At 37.7% G+C, this 21,974-nt stretch overlaps 1 protein-coding gene across 1 annotated transcript in view; it reads right to left on the reverse strand.

Moving 5' to 3' along the window:
- The window catches only part of LOC107672958 (collagen alpha-1(XIV) chain-like), a 129,701-nt gene extending 110,255 nt beyond the window's left edge, over nt 1-19,446 (reverse strand). Inside the window, exons 1-4 of the mRNA XM_016466344.1 lie at nt 19,352-19,446; nt 17,851-17,972; nt 12,941-13,057; nt 5,348-5,437 (exon numbers count right to left, since the gene is read on the reverse strand). Coding sequence (XP_016321830.1) covers nt 5,348-5,437; nt 12,941-13,057; nt 17,851-17,938 — 295 coding nt within the window. The 5' untranslated portion in view covers nt 17,939-17,972; nt 19,352-19,446. The remainder of the gene's footprint in view (nt 1-5,347; nt 5,438-12,940; nt 13,058-17,850; nt 17,973-19,351) is intronic.
- Nucleotides 19,447-21,974: the final 2,528 nt, after the last annotated feature.

Here is a 21,974-nt window from a genome sequence, read left to right on the forward strand (position 1 = left end):
CTGCCTGCCCTGTCACGGCCACAGAGGCCGTTCACGAACTCACTGTCTGTCCTGTCATGGCCACAGAGGCCGTTCACGAACTCACTGCCTGTCCTGCTACGGCCAAGGATGCCGTTCTTGAACTCACTGTCTGTCCTGTCACGGCCATGGAGGCCGTTCACAAACTCACTGTCTGTCCTGTCACGACCATGGAGGCCGTTCACGAACTCACTGTCTGTCCTGCTACGGCCAAAGAGGCCGTCCATGAACTCACTGTCTGTCCTTTCACGGCCAAGGAGGCCATTCAAGAACTCTCTGCTTGTTCTGTCTCAGTCAAGTGGTCTGTCCATGTCTCTTCTCCACCATGGCTTCCTGCTCTGCCGTCACCACCCGGCCACCCTGCTCTGCCTGCACCACCATGGCTGCCTGTTCTGCCTGCTCCACCATGGCTCCCTCTTCTGCCTGCTCCACCATGGCTCCCTCTTCTGCCTGCTCCACCATGGCTCCCTGTTCTGCCTGCTCCGCCATGTCCCTATGCTCCTCTGGATCTGACCTGGTGGTCTCTGCTCCATTGTCTGTCATTGCCCCATGATCCTGGTCCACCACTGCTCCTAGCTCCAGGCCCGCCATTGCTCCACACTCCAGGTCCTGTTCCTTTTCACGGGCCTGGCCCTCCATCCCTGCCCCAGTTCCTCCTCCACTCCACCACCCTCCTGGACTTTTTGGATTTTGTTTGGGCATCTGGAGCCGCCCTTAGAGGGGGGGAAATGTAATGTGGTACAACTCTTCTTATTTGGTACGTTTCCCATTGGTTTGTTCTTGTCATGTGACCCTTTGTTTGCTATAAGTAGCTATCATGTTGCAATTGTCTCTCGTTGTGTATTGATGTTGTAACCCGCTGTCGGTGACTCTAGTCTGTTCATGCCACGTCAAGTCTGTTCTAGTCAAGTCTGTTCTAGTCAAGTCTGTTCTAGTCAAGTCTGTTCTAGTCAAGTCTGTTCATGCCTCGTCAAGTCTGTTTTAGTCAAGTCTGTTCATGCCTCGTCAAGTCTGTTCTAGTCAAGTCTGTTCATGTCAAGCCTGCTCATGTCAAGCCTGCTCATGTCAAGCCTGCTCATGTCAAGCCTGCTCATGTCAAGCCTGTTCATGTCAAGCCTGTTCATGTCAAGCCAAGTCTCGGATTATTGTTTGGATCACCTTTGTAAATAAACTGCACTTGGGTTCTCACTACGCTCGCCTTCAGTGGACTGATTCGTTACAGACAGCCATCTCTGCACCTTATACAGCACCTCCAAGAAAAATGTTCTACACCAATGATCGCTTATTAAAAGCGCCTCCCTCTGCGAAAAATCTCACATTAAAAATACCATCAGGTGAGGCCGATTTTCATTAGAAATAGGGTCATTTGAGGTGAAGCAAACCGTCCCCATGCAATCACCTTCGGTTCTCTGAGGGAGTGATATCTCTCTCTAGATTACAGTGGCTGCAGGTACTGAATTCCTAAATAACAGCCCTCTCACCTTACTCCAGTGCCCTGCCCTCTAACAAAAAAGGTCAGAAAAAACCATTATCAGGCCTTTCTTCCCCTACTATTATCAGGGAGGGTGGGAGAAGAGGGTTTGTGTGAAACAGATGTGACCGTTGACCCCCATGGCCTTTTTCAGCAAGCCCAGACAAAGACTATCATGCCCAGACAGCGGAACTTTCTTATTAAAGGTGTTCAATCAGTGTTTTTGACTGAATATTTAAAGTGAACAAATCATTCTCTACTTATTTTTACTTAAAGCACGTGACTGTTTTTCTGCATTCAAAGACTGACTTTGTGTCTGAATGAGATTTTGAGCAATAAAAATGACACATAATTAAAAGGGCATGCGGACGTTATTGAAACTCTTTATTCATTTTGGCTATTAATATTGTATTTTTTCTCTAGCTTGATAAAATCATGCACAAAAAGTTGGAGATCTGCTTTGTTGTCATTTGTGGAGAAAACAATGACTCAAAAGAGTCAGCTTGTTCCAGTTGTCAACAAATAATGACTCAAAACACACATGAGATGCTCATTTGTGTTGGAGTCGATGGCCTTGTGGGCAGCACACCAACATGTGGCGCAGCTGCGGTTCGGGCGACCTGAGTTTGAGTCTCGGATCGCAGTCCTTTCCAGATCCCACCCCCTCTCTCACCCACTTCACTTTCTTTCCTCTCTGCAATCATACTATCGAAATAAAGGCAAAAAAAAGATTATTAGTTGTTGCCTGATTTGTGTAACAATGAACCTGAAGAAACAGTCATTGAACAAATGTGTGATCAAATCTTTCTGGTGAATGGTCTCCTATGTTTTTTGGAACCGATGCCCTCGTTGGCAACGCTCTGACATGTGGCACGGTTGCGCTTCGGGAAACTCGAGTTTGAGTCCTGGCTCAAGATCCTTTCCTGATCCCACCTTCCTCTCTCTCCCACTTCATTTCCTGTTCTCTCTCCAACTGTAAATTCTTATGTCTCTAATGTTTACCAAGGCTGCATTTATTTAAACAAAAATGCAGTCAAAACAATAATATTTTGAAATATTCTTACAACTTAAACTGTTTTCTATTTTAATATATTTTATTTATTCATGTGATGGCAATTTCAGCAGTCATTACGTCAGTCTTCAGTGTCACGATTCGCTATGGGAGGAACGATGGAGACGCGGAGAAACAATCTTTAATACTTGACTCACAGGGGTAAATCCACAACAGGAACATGGTAAACACACAACATCCAACAAGTAGACCCGACCAAACCAAACTGAACAGACTGGGGCTTATAAACACAGGGCAATCAGGGGAACACAGGCGCATGGAATCATAAAGTAATCCAACTAAACAAGAACAGGAAACAGACCATAAAAGGAAACACAGGAAGAACTACGGAGGCAAAACAGGTCCAAAAGTCTGACATTCAGTGTCACATGATCCAATATTCTAATTTGCTGAATTTAGTGCTCAAGAAACATTTCTTGTTATTAAGGTTTAGTGCTTATTATTTTTATATAATTTTTTTTTTTATCCTTTTTATTAATAAAAATCAATTTAATGCATCATTGCTGAATATGAAGTATTAATATCTCTCTAAAAAATAATTTTAAAAAAATTGTGTCGTACTGAAAAAAAAGTATTCATGGCTCATGAATATAAATTAGCAGCAACTGATTTTCTGAAAAGCCAGGAAATGTGCATTAGCCATAAATCAGAATTACTGCTTGCCATTTGAGTGTTTGTTTGTTCATTTGACTGCAAAATTGTAATTTACACAGCCGGCTGCAATATTTTTTTATTCGCCTCATATATACCCACAGATGTTGAGCATGAATCACAATTACAGACATCCAGTAAAGAAGTGTTTGGTCAGAAGATAAAAAGCAACAGCTTTGTGTTTATGCCACCTTTCAATTTGCTTCTGGAAACGCTCATTTGTGAATAAGAGGATTGGGAAGAGATATAAAAATGTGACCTTTTTGTTGAGCTCAAAGTGCCATTTCACATCCCTCAGTGATGGCACGGATCCTCAGACAGCCATTTACTTCCATTCTGTCCGCTTGGACACATTCCCAGGGATGGCACATCAAAGAAGAGTCTGATTTTGTGATAGCCCACCATCCCATTCCACCAGCGTTCACACACACACACATACACACACACACACGGGCAGCAAGACATCATCTATCTGTCTGAATATGCCTTGTGCCAGCGATAACCCTCTTGTGGCAATTCCCATCATCAAGTTCTTGCTTTGAAATATTATCTCATTGTTATTCTGCGCTAATGAGATCTTAAGCAGAGAATCAAATTAGTGCTCGGTCATAATCAAAGCGTGCAGTCATTCTTAACAGAACTGAACAGAATCTGAGCTCAGCCACCCACTTGGAGTCCGTGTGCCAAGTCCTGCCAACTTTGACAGTAGTCTGAAGAGGAAAACAGGACAGCTAAGATCTGTGTGCGCCGTACCAATTTCAAACCTCTGCCATTTGGCAGGCGCACAGAGGTGTCCTAAATTAAAGACTGCGAACAACAGATGCGAGACCACGTAACACAAAAGCTGCCGTCCTACAGAGGGATCCAAGTTAAATGCTTCACTCAAGAGCACATTTCAGCCTCCAAGCAGCCTGGGCTGTTTTTACACCCACTAAACATCAATGTTTGTGGCTAAACAAAGCCGAATCTCTCCTTTGAGCCGAGCAAAAAAGCCAACTGAGAAAGGCTGGAGATGCATCTCTTTCACAGTCAACCATGAGCTCAGTAACCTTACCCTTGCATTTAACCTCCTCGGTTTCATCTGTACTTTGCAACATTGCATTTTGGGTCAAAAATCCAGTATATATTCCTTTGTGTACATACCCTCAGAATTGTAACAAACTGCTGTGATATTGGACTGGGCTGTGATACTAAGATCTGGCCTTGAGAGACATCAGCAGAAACCTTCAGACAGGAACATCATCTTTGACTTTGACTTCCTGAACATGCTCATTTTGTCAAGTATGCCAGGGACATAAAAACCAGCAGAGATGGGATCTACAGAGAGATGCCCCCTGCAACTTCAGCCAGTTTCAGTTCTTATACATCACTGACAGTGCTGAAATATCTTGACAGGAGGGCAGCTCTCACTGGAAAAACAGCAATAATAAGTCTCAGAAGAACGTATGGAGAAATTCAGATAGCTTATAATGTAGATAAAAGCAAAAAGTGACATTGAAAAGGAAGACCCACAAGAGAAGAGCCCACAGAAAAGAAAAACCACGAGAGAGATGTTTTTAATATCTCAGTTGTCTCTGAAATGAGTGAATGGAGATTTTCATGTGTTGAATGAGTTTTCTCTTGAGAAAAAGTCTTGTATGTTTTCTCAAGAGTTTCAACAACAAATAGGTGTTCACATCGTATGTTCAAATATCTCAAGATACCAAAGTTTGCCATTAAACATTTGAGATTTTCAAATGAACTCACGCATTTCCTAAAAAATTCTCTCAAGACGTGAGAAATTGATCTGAGCTAACTGCTTACGTCCCACTGGCAGTTAGGTTTAGGTTTAGTTTTTTTTTACTGAAAATAATATATTTCCATACATATCAAATCATCTGAATTCAAACAAAATTACCAATTTATAAAATACTTATGTTTTCTAATGCAAACGGATTGTTGATTAATGTGTAAAATAATATACATGTTTATTTGTGTAAAATAATATACATGTTTATTTCTTCTAAAGACTTTTAACATCTGAAACACAGTTGATACTTACAAGAAAAATCCTCAGAACTCCATTAAGGCTCCTGAGCTATAAAAGAGCAAAGTCTGATCAAAAAAAATCTGGGGAGGTTAAACTTTGGCTTTACCTCCTGAGATCTCATTGCCCTCTTCCACAGGTCCTGGTTCTTTCAGTCTTTGAGGCTGAGTGGTGTCTCCATCACTGCTCTGGTCTTCTGCTGAAGAGACATGAGGAATTAAAAGGAATTCAAGTCCAAAATACTGAGCCATGGATGTATTAATATGTATAACATAATTTGTATACCATAAACTAAATATACAGTTAGGATCATCTCATATTTGTTAGTATCAATATATGAATAACAATATTTAAACTTAATCTTAAATATGTAAGCCCTATATATTTTGTATACACAGTTTTACTATGTAAAATACTATGTTATTTTCAAGGCACAATTTTTTTTTTTTTGTTTACAAGCTTGCGATTCGATTCGATTCAATATCGATTATTTTGGATATATATCAGGTAGGCCTACAGTAGGCTACATGCCAAATTTTCTTAAGGAAAAAAAATCTCAACTAATGCTGTAAAATATACATGAGAGTCAGTTGGTACTAACGTTAGCTACATTACTATAATATTTAAGGTTAAAACTGACTGATTTGTAGGCTACACAACTGCTAAAATTACACTTAATGAAGTTTTATAAAATAATAAATTTACAATGACATAATATTTTTACTTCAATTCGTTTTTTTTAAATAGGCTATAAGCATTTAAATGGTGGCTGTCAAAAAACTTGATGGATTTATTCAAACATAAATTAAACACTGAAGAACAGTAAAAATTATAATGAATATGTTATATGGTGCATATATTTAGCAACATGCCCCTCTCTACAGTTTATTTTTCTTGCTGACTAATGAGTTCTTGGTCACGAATATGTTTTTTTTTTCTGAGGTAAATGTGACGTTACGTGACATTGTTTACAAGCCGTTTTATTTTGACGTGTTTGCACGGCTGAAACACTGATTGAGCAATTACTTGAGACAGGATACGGATTGTAAAGTTGTACTCTGCAATACAATGGATAGAATTTGAAATCTGAGAATTTGTTTCATAGTAAAAGTACCAAAGCACAATGCTTATTGCAATATATTAGATGGTAGGTGCCCTTCAATGTTCCGTCCATTAACTGAACACAGGCTAGACTAACTGATTCTTGGGATTTAAGAATCGATATCGTTCCATAAAAATGAGAATCGATTAAAATAGAGATATCGATATTTTTTACCCAGCCCTAGTCTCATATGCCTGTTTCTACTCAGAAACCTATCAAAGCCTGTTCTTTATTGTCTGACTGCCAAAGCCAAGCATTTCCTTTAGATGCAATGTCAGAAGAGAATAATGCTCTTAATGATAATGATATTAATAAATACAATTATGAAAAATAATGATTAAATTAATCACTTCATAAATTCATATATATATATATATATATATATATCTAATCAAATGCAACTTTTGAATTGAAATTTAGGAATAAATTCAAATTTAAATTAGGAATAAAAAATCAAATGCAGCTGAAAATTCATTGATTGCTCTCACGTGTCAACTGTTTAATTGCATATTTTTAACTTGACATGAAAAAAGAAAAGTATTTTGCAAAACGATAATGAAATGCACTTTTGATTACCTTTAACAATGCCATTTAAATGATTAGCAATTCATTAATTATTATTATTACAACCACAGTTTTAATATGAATTAAGTACACATCTATTTGACAACTTGAAAAATGTATTTATTTAATGTTTTATTTTTTAATTAAAACATTGATAGTTAATTGATTTCATGTTCTTTTAAATGGGCAGTCATAGTCCTCCATAAGTTACTAAGCCAAATCTTTAACCTCTTGGCTACACCACTATTTCTATTATTCATACAAAGTTCATGTTTTGCCATGTAATTCTGCAAAGGACAGAAAGACAGTTCTCTGTGTGAACTTCCTTTAACAAACTGAAAGCCTCTGTTCTGAGAATTTGCTTGGTGAATACTCTTGTCTGGTTGACAAAGTGGTCCATAGATAGATGGTCCATTAACGATTTCAAAAACACTCGCACTTGTTCATGAATTAAGTATAATGAGCATGTTCATGATTACAGAAAAGACAGACACAGGCTTTTGGGCATCCCATTATCCGTCCCTTCAGACATCTAAAAGAACAGACTTCCAAACTGATCCAAGTTCTCTAATGCAAAAGCAAACACATAATGTCCAAAATAGCCTAATAAACAATCTGTCCAAAGTAGCTTTGCTCTGAGCCAGAGGAGGAATAGTACCGGCCTGACAAGTTGTGATGCCAAGTTATCATCCAAATACAATCTGTGGGTGGATGCTTTATGGCCACTGCACAGCAAACAACTTCATGAAGTTTGTTTGCAGTACTGACAGTGACAAATGGTCTGTTCTAAACAGGTCTTGGCCACAAACTCATCTCTCTTGCTTCATGATGTCCCTGCCTGGTGACAAAGTCTGGGATGACTTCAAAGAAATGGTTGCTTTTGGTAATTTTGTGAACTGAGAAGGAAAGACAATTTTCACTAAAGGGATACTCCAACCAAAAATGAAAATTCTCTCATCATTTGCTCACCCTCATGCTCAGATGTATCTGACTTTCTTTCTTCAAATAAGCACAAGCAGAGAATTTTAGAAAAATAAACAATCTCTGTGAGTCCATAAAGTGCAAGTGGATGGAACCCTCAAAGCTGACGCTTAAAAAAACACAAAAAACAAACATGGCTGTAATTCATACGACCCCAGCTGATGAATAAATGTTTTCTGAAGCAAAATGGTAGGTGTGTGTGAGAAAATCACTAATATTTTTGACTTTTTAAACTATAAACTATTGCTTCCAGCTATCAGACTCAGATCAGACTTGACTTAAACATCAGCACGTTGTGAAGCGTATCGTGAGAGTGTTGTGAAACTCATTACCGTACATCAAACGTGAACTCATGAATGAGCATGTGACAACTGGCCGGAAGTGATGGTAGCTAAAAAGTGAATCAGTGTCTGTTAAAAAAAAAGTCAATCAATCATTTCACTTCAGAAGACATTCGCTGCGTCCCAATTCACCAACTTATACTATGCCCTAAAAGTATGTACTCTTTTATGTAGCAGAATAGTAGGCAAGCTTTGGGACATACTACTTAGTCATAATTGACTCTTCCTGGAGTTTGATTGACAGGCGATCTGACCAATCAAAATGCAGAATCTGCCGTTTTGTCTGACAATCAAACCAGACAGCAGTAGATTAACGTCGGTCTTGAACTTAAAAAATGGTGTGTATAGATGTCTTTCTGTGGTTGAAACAAGATAATCTTCTGATGTTCATTCATGTTTATTTCGAGTGATAACTAGTAAAGAGAAAGAGATGATCGATTCACGTGCCGCTTGAACTGAGGTGCTACAGCAATCTGTCATGAGTCACATTAAAGAGCCACAAAATGGTATTTATTGTTTGAATTTCTGAAAAGCTGAGATTTTGTTTCATACCAAAAGTAACCTGCTGTCTTGTCTGTCGGCATGTTGTCAGTTTCCTCTTTGCTCCACAATGTATTGTTTACTGCGTGAGAATATGATGTGTGGCGTGAGAGTGCCATGGCTTGTCAGACGTAGCAATAGTAACGAAAGGGGGCGGGGCTTTGAGAAGGGTCATTTTCGTCTTTAACGGACCGCTCTGTTGCTTAGTTACATGCATCTTGTCACAGTTTAAACTGCCCTGTCAATCATCTTGTCACAATTAACATAATTCACATTTTGTTTTATTTAATTTCCTACCATATTGGAAAGAAATGAAATGTGTGTGCGTGTCTTTAATCTCGACAATTCTCCTCATGTGTTTGCATAATAATGCTTTTAAAAGTTAATGACCAAAACATATCTTTATAAAAGTTCACAATGTTGTTACAGATAAAATATAACGTGGATAACATTAAATAAATATTTTTTCATCAGGTTAGATATTGATTATTTATCACTCAAACCCCTTTCTCTCCCTGTCCGTCGATCTCGCATATATCGTTTTTGAAGCATCAGCTTTGAAGATTCTATCCATTTGCATTATATAGACTCACAGAGACGGATTATTTTTCTAAAAATCTCTATCTGTGTTCCACAGAAGAAAGTCATATATATCTGTGACGGCATAAGAGTGAGTAAATGATGAGAGAACTTTCATTTTTGGGTGGAGTATCCATTTAAAGCACTTGCCAATTTAAAATAGACAAAAAAAAAGCATTGTGATGAAATAAAAAGGGCAGCCAAAATTTATTGCGTTTGAATCAGTCATGCCTGAACAGCGGCATACTCATATTGCAGTCCCTCAGTGTGATGAAGAAGCCTGCCCCTGCAATTCAGATCCCTGACCAATGATCCTGATTAAAATCCTCGTGGCTTGCCGAGAGATCAATTGAAGGGGAGTGGAAGTTGCTTATTCAGCAGCAGTGGGAGCATGATTGGGGTTAGACTCAGAGCAGAAGGAGTCAGAACTGGAGAACCACAGTTTGCTGATGACTTTGCATATCACGCTTCATAGAAAAGATTGCTGCAGACAGCAAACTGTCACCGGTTCTTACGACAACATCAAAGCTCTCCAATTCTCATTTGTTTAAATGAGACCAAAGGACAGAATCACTTTGTCGCAAGCGAATATCTCCCTTCCCACTTTGGTTTTTAAAAGTGGAGCAAAGGCCTATAGTTGCATCTAAAAATAGACGTGAAATCAATTTGTGCTCCCCAATGCAAAATATGATAACTTATTCTGTTTTCATATTTGACCACTCCTATTGCTGAACATATACAACAAACAGAAAAACTCAGGCGTGTTTATTTTGTTTGTGCTCAGGGGAAAAACATGTAACTTCTAAAGCAAGGAAAGTACCGTAGATGCCGTGAGCCAGAATATACCTTTTCAAGAGTGATTAAGCACCTTGAAAAATGTCTCTCTCCTACCCTTCAACATCTCACATCTCTCTCTCTCTCACTCTCTCTCTCATTTTCTTGTGGCTAAGAGCACTTTGTGTGAATCTGAATGTGGTTTTGTGTGATATCATCATCTCACTAGGGTCAGCCTTTCCTGCACAAGAAGAAGCTGAGACGTCCGATTCATTCAAAAATTACTTTTGAATGGTTATTTTGATGAGTCAATTAAAAAGATTCATGTAACACAACCTCATTAGTTTGCTCTTTGAATCAGACTCACTCAGTAAGTGAAGCTGTAACTTTTTTTTTTTTTTACGTCATTGTGCTGTTATGTGCTGAACGTCTCGGTTACGTATGATAACCCTCGTTCCCTGAAGGGGGGAACGGAGACGTCACGTCGGATGACCGACGAAATTGGGATCTCGCTTAGAGAGACCAATCTACTTCGAGTGTAAACTAAACGAGCCAATGCACATTGGCATGCGATTATTGCATCCAGCTGCCGGATAAATATATATATATATATATATATATATACACACTTTTAGTTTGTAAACTTATTCTATTTTCAGACTGGTTGGTACTACTATATGGCCATATGTAAATAGCAACATTTTCTCAGAGTTTTGTTGTATAAATTAATACAAATAATTCAACTAAAATAAATTAAGCAAATATTGGTTATTGTTTAACATTGTTAACTTTGTTTGGGAAGCATAATTAACACAACATTTTCTCCAAACAAATAGAAATATTCTTACAAGACCACAGAGTGATACTTAACTGAGGCAAATACAATTGTTAACTAGAATTACAGCATCAAGTTGGAACAAATTAACACCAAGTACAACTAAATCATCCAAGTTCATATAACTTACTTTCAGTCGCTGTCCATAAGGGAATTAATTTTTCAGAGAGGACGATATGTAAATTAATATTGATCAAACCTATAAAAGACTGCAGCAGGTTCAAAGGCGCGATGATTAATGACACAATATAATCTCCCTTATCAATAACACAACAATTGCTAATATAGTAAATCAATGGAACAAATCTTGCAGCACCGTATACAGACTATGATCATTTTAAACATTTACACATGGATGCACAGCTCTATTCCATCTACGCACTCAATGTTTAGAGAAACTCCATCCTCCATTTCTTTATTTTAGTATAGCTATACATAGCCTGTCATTAAGCCTCACTTATTTTGAGATCCTTCATTAATTTAATCAATAATTTTGTTAAATTTGATTTGTTTCTCTTTACTTGTTATCTTAAATACTAGCAGGTTTGATGATGCAGTAAGATGATACTGAAAGCTGATTAGCTTGAACCTCTGACAGTTATTAGTTGTACAGTATATGCAAAAAAGGCAAATTTCATTTAGCTGTTTTCGGTTCCATTTTGGATGGAAGCAAACAATCTTGCGTCATTTGAATATTCATTCTGATCAGTCATTTTAGTAACGAGAGGTGATTTTAGGCTGTCAGCCTCTTCAAACATCTAGTCTCCTGGATAAAAGAAAAACATATTTTTTAAATATTTAAATTGGACATTAATGCATTTATTAATGCAGTACATAAACTGAATAAAACAAAAGTTAACTTTATCAGCATCATTATGGTCATTTTAAATACATTTTTGGAAATTTTCAACTACAACAGTCATTTGTTGTTATACACTCTAAAAAATGCTGGGTTGTTTCAACCCAACTTTGGGTCAAATATGGACTAACCCAACCGAATGTAAATTATTACATTCAATTTTTAACCCAAAAGATGGGTTAGTCCAAATTTGACCCAAAGTTGGGTTGAAATAACCCAGCATTTTTTAGTGTGTATGTTTAATTTCAGGAGCTTTGCCATTTTTTGGTTTGCAGCCCTTTTTAAGGATGCCAGTGTTGTTGTGAGATTTGGACCTTTGCCAAGCTGACATCAGATACCATAAATACAAGCAGCTGGATCAGACAGTAACCTCTATCTGACCTCCTAGAGTCTGACCAGGTACCGCAGCCAGACATTCCTCACCTCAATCACAAAAGAGTCGCATTGACCCGCTGTGATGCAAACTATCACCTGTCCTCATCCAACCCTGTTCCATCACTTCAATACCTCAATTCTGGCCAATAGAGAGATTTACAATGCCCATTAATGCCACTTTGCACATAGAAATGCAGCAAATGAGCTGCTATAATTGAAATGAGTGCTTTTCCCATCTGTTGGGAACGTCTGAACTGACTGATATCTATTCTATGGACCCAGACCTAAAATACACAGAGCTCGGGAATGTGCTGTAAGAAACAACGAGTTTGGACGTGGCTTATTGTTGCCCCAGAAAAGGGGGTTGTGAGTGTTTAACAAAGGGGTGAGTTTACAGAACTGATGGCCAGTGCACTTGGTCTACATAAAACCAGAGAGTGACCTTGGCTGTTTATGTGTTATCAGGAGCCGTATAAAAGCCCCAGACAAGGACTATTGTCAAATATGTAAAGAAACAAAGAGTCATTCTGATCTGGCAAGGTTAACAAATACATCTGCTGAAGCTCACAGAGAGAAGTCTGACACTACATCTGAATGCATTTAGAGAAAAAGTGAGGCTCAAAGGGAATAAAACAGAGACTGTATTTCATTAATAACAGATTAACAGAAGGCAAACTTGTATGCATACAATATAGTACCACTACATTTATTAATATTGTTTTTTAATTTATTAATAAAACACTGTTTCTTACCTGGTTCACTATTATATATAAATTTGTAACCATCATATTCTCCTTTTGGTTCCTTCCATGAGACAAGTAGCCTGCCTGCACTCAGAACTTTAAATCGAAGTCTTCTTGGAGCTGGAGCTGCAAGGAAAGAATGGAATTATAAACTGAACATTTGAAAATTATGATCAAATAAATCTTTAAAATATTTTTCAAATGAGAGTTTAAATTGTACTTGGATAAAAATCCAAGGAAAGGTATGTTTTAAGTCATATTCTCACTCTTTTGTTTATAGTATGTCCAATTTAAGGTTATAATAATCTGTAAGGTATTTAACATTAGGAAATGTAAGGTGATTTAATATTATTATTTAATTGTCCATCCGACATAATGCACATAAGATCATGAACAGAGAGTTACTGTCTCATTAAAAATGACAAAAATGACAAGGTAATTGAGAAGAGAATGTGACTTTTAAAGGTCAGAAGAGTTTCGGCTATTTTCTAAAGCATCCTAATTACCAGTGAGGTTCAAAAGGAAGACAAGCCTTAAACAGTTCGACAAAGCATATTACTTCAGTTTATGAGTATCTATAGCCATAAACAACTGATTAGGGGATGTCTTTCATCATTCAATCCTAAATATTTTTCTACAGATGTAAACAAATCCTTCTGACCCATAATCAGTTGTTGTGTGTTAGACCTATGAGAAACCACCACACCCAAACATCACATATCCCACGTAAGGTAACGAAACATTGATTAATCAATGTTTCTCTGTCCTTATGTTGTGCGCATGCCACAGTTCTGCCCAGAGAAAGAAACCGAGGTGCTATAAAGTATATATGAAGAAACCATGTTGGCACAAACAGAAAAGGAAAATATGTAAGAATAAAGCCCAGAGGTCAATACTATTAGAAACGGGCGTTTAGGAGACAGAGATAAGACATAAAACTGATCTAGGTGCACCAACCTGAGGAACGGAACACTGCTGGGGTTCCTGTGGGGTGAACATCTCCCTTCTCATGGACAGATTGGACACCCACACCACACTCTGTCCATTATGTGTCTTTGGGGAACTACGATTCATTTCCATCAATCAGTGTATATAGAAACCCGTTTCACTGCTTCTGTGTTTCAAACGTGGAAACTACCCAGCAGGAAACAAGGTTTCAAGTAATAGAGTTGAAAGATTAGGCTAAATGAATCTGTTACTCACTAAGGACTAGCTAGTTTGGGACCAGTTGTTTGTTACAGTGGTTAATGATCAACTTATATTTCCCATAAATTAAAGAAAAATCTTTGCTTGATCTTTTCTTAAAATAAATTGGGTAACAAGATTGAGTGGTTGAGCTTTACAGATATTACATAAAGTTTTGCAAATTAATTATATTATTTCCTTGTCTTTACATCATGCTATCAAAATGGTCCATAGCATGATGGAAATGTTTTTTTTTTTTGGTGTCACAATTTTACAGTTCATTCATTAATTCATTTAAGGATGTATAGATGGACCAGCTAAATTAAAATGACAAATCACTAATATTAATTACTAAATGAATGACCATTCAAACGTGTGGGGTCCATATTTTTTAAAGAAAATACGACTTTTATTCAGCAAAGATGCATTAAAATAAATAAATATTGTTCTTTTGAACTTTACATTTATCAAAGAATCTTGATCAAATGTATAACAGTTTACAAAGGAATGTTTATTAGCTATAATATGTTATAATATGATATTATTATATAACTGTTTTTCAACATTGATAGTAATACAAAATATTTATTGAGCATTTTAGAATGATTTCTGAAGAATCATGTGACACTTAAGACTGGAATAATGGCTGTAAATAATTTTTTTGTGATAGCATGAGTAAATAAAAAATATATTTTTTAAATTGTAATAATTTTTCACAATATTAATGTTTTTACAATATTTTTAATCAAATTGATGCAGCCTATAGACTTCTTTCAAACACATTTTTAAAAATCTAACGACCCCAACCTTTGGAATGATAATTTATTAAAAATAATAATTAAAATAGTTTCCTTCTACAATGAACTGCATATCAGTAATGTCCAAAATGACATTTTTGTATGATTGTAATTGTTGAATTAAAATCTAATCTAACTGAATCGAACTTATCTAATAATTATTATATGTAATAGTTCACAAAAAAAAATGGTACAGTATATGTACCTCTATAGCTTTAAAAAAGTTATGGAACACCAAAGTGTACTCTATTCATAGAAAGTGTCAGTGAAAATTCTTAGTCATTCATGTGAGTGGGATGAAATGAGCACTGATATAGATCCAGCCATCCAGAGAATTTGGAACATTTTTCACAACGGATCATCTGCGTATAAAGTAACCACGGATTTAGAGAGGAAAAGTATGTTGTTGTTCCAGCTCAGTACTGCACACCATGACGGAGATGAAAAATGTATGCGAAATACAACTCAGAAAGTAATTCCAACAATGTTGAGATGCTAAAACTCTGCTCACGAGCCATGAATAATGAAGAAGAACACAATACATTCATCAGCATGAAAAAGCAACAGATTTCTGGAATGACAGTTTCATAAAATAGTCCTTGGAAAACTGTCTTAGCACACCTAGGCATCCACGACTCCTGGCTTTTGGTGATTAAAGGTTTTGTGTCAAAAAGACTCCTGTAGAGATTGAGGGGGAGGTAAGGAACAACAACGGCCATGGTGGTTAAAGGGTGACAAGTGCTGACTTGTAACTTGAAACGAGAGAAATATAAGCAGGAGGTCCTGTGTCTGTATATTAGAACCGCGCACCCACAAATCCACAGGCCTTTGATGTGGATATCTTTCATCCTTTTGGAGACACTCACTCCAAAATCCACTGCGTCCTTTTATCACCGTGCTTCCAATTACTCACCTGTCAGAAGGCTCCGCACTTGTTTTGAACGTTTATTTTCCACAAACTCAAAATAAACCTTGCTGTTGAGGGAATTAAAATATTAATGCCTACTTAGCGGGAATAGTCAGAAACATTCTGCACTTTACAATAATCTAAGTCTGTTGGATGTGATGTGAATTTACATAGATCTGAGCAGCAGGAATTATGCAGGACCAAATGAAAATCCGGGAGACTTGGCTACATTTCCCATCTCACCAATGTGTAAAAATACATTATCTAGACAAAGTGCTCAGTTAAAGGTTTTGTAATGAGACGTGCTGCCTGTGTAAATCCAAACAACAATTAAGTTAAAACTGTGAATGTGAATTGTTTTGTGCATTTGACTGCTTGAGAGTCAGCTTGTTTAAGGTTGACCTTCAGTTCTTTTGTTTCATTTTTCCACAACTTCATCACACACACAATACAGACCCTTCCAAAACGCTTTCATAATGTCTCATCACACCGCTTTGTATCACTGACTGCTTCTACCCATTCATTCTCAGCAGAGCATTGTCAGCATTTGCAATCATTTTCGCTCCAACACATCAAGTACCCACAGTGCAATGTTTTCTAAATGTCGTCTGTGTCGTGTTAAAGGAATATGGCAGGTTCGAAAAGTTAAGTTAAGCTCAACTGATAACATTTGTGGTATAGTGTTTACAACAAAAAGTAATTTCAACTCATTACTTGTCTTTAAAAAAATGCAAAAATTAAAGTAGTGGCGAGGCACTCGGGCCAAAAATTTGAAGCTAATAATTTTATAAAAGCACTAATCTCACCCCAGGAAAAACGTGCCTGTGGCAACATTTCTGCAAAATGATATTATGTTGCTTTCTGCATGTTTTGCGGTACATTCAAAATTGAAATGTACAGTTAGTGGCACTAAAAGCACATTCAGTCCTCTCCGGAGGACTTTTTATGTTGGTTGTTGTACGTATCGCAGAAGTTTTGAAATTAACTTACCACCTAAACCAAACCTTACACTAAACCTAACCGATAATGTTTCCATGTCATTTTAGCTTGCTTCTACAAGTCTATTAACTCTTTTATTGAGTTCTGTGACTTAGGCCTATGTTTCACAGCACTCATATTTGAATGCGCCCCATTGCAATGCTGGACCAAGAGAGCTACCAAGTAAGTTTCCTACATCAGAAAAGCCATATATGAAGCTAGTTATGTGAAGAAAACATCAAAATGTATTAGTTTACAAATCATGCATAAACATAGTTTGAGAGAATGCGATTTAGGAATCAACAACTGAATATTTTAACATGTATTGCTTGGCCCCATTCATTTCTGTAGTAAGTGCCTCATTATAATCCAGATTTTTGCTTTTTTAAAAGCAGCAACAAGTCGAAATTCATTTTCATGGTAATCAACATTATGCCGCAAGTGCTGTCGATTCGTCTTAATTTGTATTAAACCAAGCATATTCCTTTAACTATAAGTCTTTGGTTTGTTTATTCCTGTTCAGCTTCACCACTGAGCTGTTTAAAATCCCACCAACAGTTTTTAGTGATTTGAGGAATGAAAAGATGTATAGATGGCATAAATTTAAAGACTACACATGCCCATCACACAAGTGCTGATCTGGGAAGAAGAGTGAAGGCAAAAAAGCCAGAGAGTAATCCGAACTTTGTCGTCCAAACAGAACCTTTAAGCTGCCCTGAGGGATATTATCATTGTGGTCCCCTGTGATGTTAGACTAAATGCTTTTCCACATCTCTATCCCATCTAAAATCCTCAAGACTCACATTAGCTCTTTTTACCTTCTTACTGAGAGGCATTACACTGAAATGAGTCCTCTTAGGAGATGTGAAGGTGCATGAAGGGTCAAATGTTTCTTTTTGCTCCAAGCACAATCAAATGTAACCCTGCCGTTGCCATCAGATGACTAAATTATGCATTGAATGATTAGGACATCATCTCATATTTTACACAGCCACACAAAAGCCAATAAACCAGAGCAAATACCAATTCAAAACCATGAAGACAGCAATTACCTTGAGCCGAAACAGGGGTAAGAAACTGAATCAGTGCCAGCGAGATAAGCGGACACCACAGCTTAATCCTCGATCCCGACACCCGCATCCTTATAGCCGTGTGAGTGATGCTTGCCCTGCACCTACAGAGGCAGAGAAGCAGAAAGTGAGGGGAGGAATTCACTGAAGCTGTGTAGCCTCAGGGGGATTTCAGAAACAGAGAGGGAGGGAAGAAAGTCTCTGCGGGTCAAGAACAGTAAAGACTTTGTTGAGTTTTGATGGACAGCCAGTGAGAAGTGCTTCCTGAGGACCATTGTTGTTCCTGAGACATGCAGGCCACTTCGGCTCCTGTCATTCATGTCTGATAAGAAGGCTGACCTGTGTTTAGAGAGGAAGCCGCCTGGGCTTGTTCAAGAGGGCACCCCCACTTAACTTAAACAGTGGTCTAAATTAGTGTCAAGAGATTATGCTGGTTAGCTGCAGACTACATGGTATGTAGTTCAATAAGTCAGTTTTTCCTCAGATGGCTTCTTCTCTCTCTCTCTCTCTCTCTCTCTCTCTCTCTCTCTCTCATTGTTGTTGTAGCTCTGGTCATGATATGCCTTTTTAAATGGAATATTGTTTAAATTAAAGCTTGCTTGGATGGCACATGGCTGTCCATCACAGCATCTCACTTGTAATTTGTCTCAAAGCAAGCTTTTTATGCTGTAAAATTAGATAAAAAAACATGCTATTAAGGATCTAAGCATTACGTTACAGTCAAATATTTGTACTAAAAGAAAAGCCTTTTTAACAAGCCCACAACGCATGCTTGAATTCACTTGCATGCCTGTCTTTGACCCTCTCTCTCTCTCTCTGTTTCACCTGCTACTGAATGCTGAATCCTGAAATAAACATCAAGCGCTCAACTTGGCTTCATTTCTATTCTCAACAGCACAGTAAAGATGAAACGCGCTAAATTAAAAAATAGATGTAGGATACAATACAAGTATATTCTTTGAGCATCAGTGGTGTCTGGGACATCCCTAAGATGTTTTTTTTCTCATTTAGATAGAATATTGTACGAGCAATAATAATAATAATAATAGTATACTTTTATATAATAATATTAATAATAGAAAACATACTTATCTATATAAACTATTTTATGATTGTTTCTAAGAACATTTTAAAGTTATCCGTTCTGCTTTAGGCTACGTCAGTTGGGGAAATATTTTACGAGAAAATTATATATACATAATGCGTGCGTGCGTGTGTGTGTGTGTGCAGTTAAACACACTTTGAAGTTTATTGTGTAAGGGGTTCATTAAACAAAAATGGGTTTCCAAAATTATACTTTAAATTCTCTTATAGATAAATTCAAGAAAATGCATAATACAAAGAAAAGTAGCAAACAGATATATCGCATAATATTTTCTAGACTTTATCTTGAATAATTCTCGAATTGTTGTTTAACAAACGCATATCAGATAATGGAATTAAGCGTGAGAATCTAACAGACGGAATCCGACAGCAGTCTTACCTTTCACACCATTCGTTTCAATGAAATCCGCTTGATCTAAATGTGATCCAAATTCGCGCGTCTTGTGATGGTCAGACTTCACTCGGATCTTGTCGTAGCGTGCTCTCCGTGTGCGTCTTTCGTCTGTCTTTACTCGCCCGTTCCTTCAGCTCTTCAGCTCTGCACCTCATTTCATCCTTTAGTCTTGAGTCTGGGGGGAAACGTTCATGCGACCAACTGCAGCCACAGGACAGACGACGAATGATCTCACGACAACCAAGAGCCCTTCTCAAATACTTGATCCTGCCTACATGTAGGCTGTTCAGCGCGGGGAAGAAAAGCCATTATCAGTACATGCAACTGTAATGAACAATCATAACGCCTACACTAAAGTGATGGATGATTAAATCGACTGTTATGACACTGCCTAATTATATTTTACCAAGCAAAATTAATTGAATGAGTCAGTGTGCACAACTATTCAGTTAATTTCTACATTTTAAAATAATTTTTGTCAGTATTATCAAACTCCTTTTAAGGCATATTATATAAGGTAGTCTACAGTCTTTGGTATTAGCCTATCTGAGGCGTCGCGTCAACTTCGCAACTATCTCAAGAATTATCTTAAGAACTTTTTAAACAAAACTTTTTTTGTGTGTGATATGTATGTAAATTTTTAGCATATATTTTGTCGATATAGTCCGATACGCATCGAAAGCTTACTGTAGCTATGGTTACCAGTCCAGCGAACGCGATTTCGCGAGTTTCAAACTAAGCTAAGCTTGTGTAATTTCTGAAACGCTGTTGAATCATAGCTTATTGCACACTGGGTTCAGCTATCAGTTTCAATGTAAAAGCCTCGATATCTCAAAACAATGCGCTTCCATTCTCTTTTAAAGTACCTGTATTTTATATTGATCATCGTATTGTATTTCTTTGTGTTCTTTTCTCTCCTAGCACAGTGAGAAGAACTTCCAAACACCTTTCGGAAGAACTTTTTATCCTTTCAGTAACACCTGCACCTTCTTATATCAGTTCAAGCTGAGCAGAGAACAAAGCTATCTGTATTTACACAAGACTTGTTGAAAGGAGGAGATGTGAAAGATATGTGAGATTGTGCGTGAGATGTTTGTTACTGCGTGCAAGTTGCTGATTGGACAGAATCCAGAGTGCAGTAGTGTCAACACTTCTATAGTGTAGAAATCTACAAAAATGCCCTCTTATCATCATGGAGTACTAAACTGGTGTTCTTTTGCCCAAGGTTCTCCAAAGTTATAAAAGCTTAAAATGTGTGTAACCACATTCTTGAAATCCACATTCTGCTTGATTATGGGGATGAAAGAATATTTGACTATTATTATTCATTATTTGATTGCCATGGGCCATCTCACTGGCAGCACTTCCCATGAGACCACAGATTTGCAGTCTGAATGAACTGCTTCATTTGCATGACTCATCTAAGTAAATATATTACAGAGATGATCAAGCGTTCATTAAACCCCACCATACGATCCTCCACCATGCTTCTGAAGGTTATAAGAGTATGCAAATGTCCTATATGTTTATGTTCACATTGTTGACTTCAGTGCAAACAAACGTGATTGGAAAATATAAATTTACAACCAATAACAATATGCAAATATGTTTGAAATGTGCATGAAGTGTGTTAAACTACTCTGAATCTCTCCTAAGGACAAGTCTTGTACTCTTGCTTATTGCTGAGCATTATATTTTTGTTTGCGTTTGTATTTTTGATTGCACTTTCTGGTAATTATAATAATTGCCCTCGGCTAAGAAGGAGCGCGTGTAATTTAATTGCTCCCTTCCTGCGTTTAAGTGCGAACTGTAGTTTCGATTTGAGGAATTGCCCTGCTATAGACTATTGGCTGTGCTAATTAGAAGGCGGCCACAGCTGTTTTCACTTTAGTGTCTTAGACTGTGTATTTATCTGATGTCTGTGCGCTGACGCGGAAGCATCAGCGGAAGCATTCAGGCCTCCTTGTGTGAAGACCAACGAGTGTAAAGACCTGCGACTTTACCTGCGTGACTTCACCGAACAACGAAATCGCCAAGGCACTTAAGTATATTTTTGCTCTTTCCTGTACACACTCTCCTTTTCTGTCCTCTCTTTTCCACCTCGATCATGTGTTTCCAAACCATTCCGGTTGTCTCTCGACAGCGCTCTAAGGTCACACGCAGACGGCAACGCAATGTTGCTAACCTGAATGTAAATGTAAATGTAAGTACAGGAAAGTGTACAACACTTTATCACAAACCCATCCTTCAAAAGAAAGAGGACATTTAGATTTTGAAGAGAATCTTATAAACTTTCAAAAACTTCTTCACAGAATAAATGGCTCATTGAAAGCAGCCCAGCTTGCAGCGTATACAGCATTTATCAACTTCAATGTACAGTCAGCGCGGAACTGGAGCAGTGACACCTGGATGCGAGATGCAGTGGCTGTAAGCTCTTTAACTCTGAATGGCTTATTCCCAAATGACAAGGCCAAGCGTAATGAGGCATTGTGGGCTAATCAGTGGGTTCATTCAGAAGGCTCCAAAGGAACCTTATATTACACAGCGACTTCTAATTAACCGTGGGATACGGCAAAAGATGATGGCGTGGAGGAGTCTGCGAGACCCT

The sequence above is a fragment of the Sinocyclocheilus anshuiensis genome, unplaced genomic scaffold (assembly GCF_001515605.1).
Source record: "Sinocyclocheilus anshuiensis isolate Anshui unplaced genomic scaffold, SAMN03320099.WGS_v1.1 scaffold248, whole genome shotgun sequence".
NCBI classification, from domain to species: Eukaryota; Metazoa; Chordata; class Actinopteri; order Cypriniformes; family Cyprinidae; genus Sinocyclocheilus; species Sinocyclocheilus anshuiensis.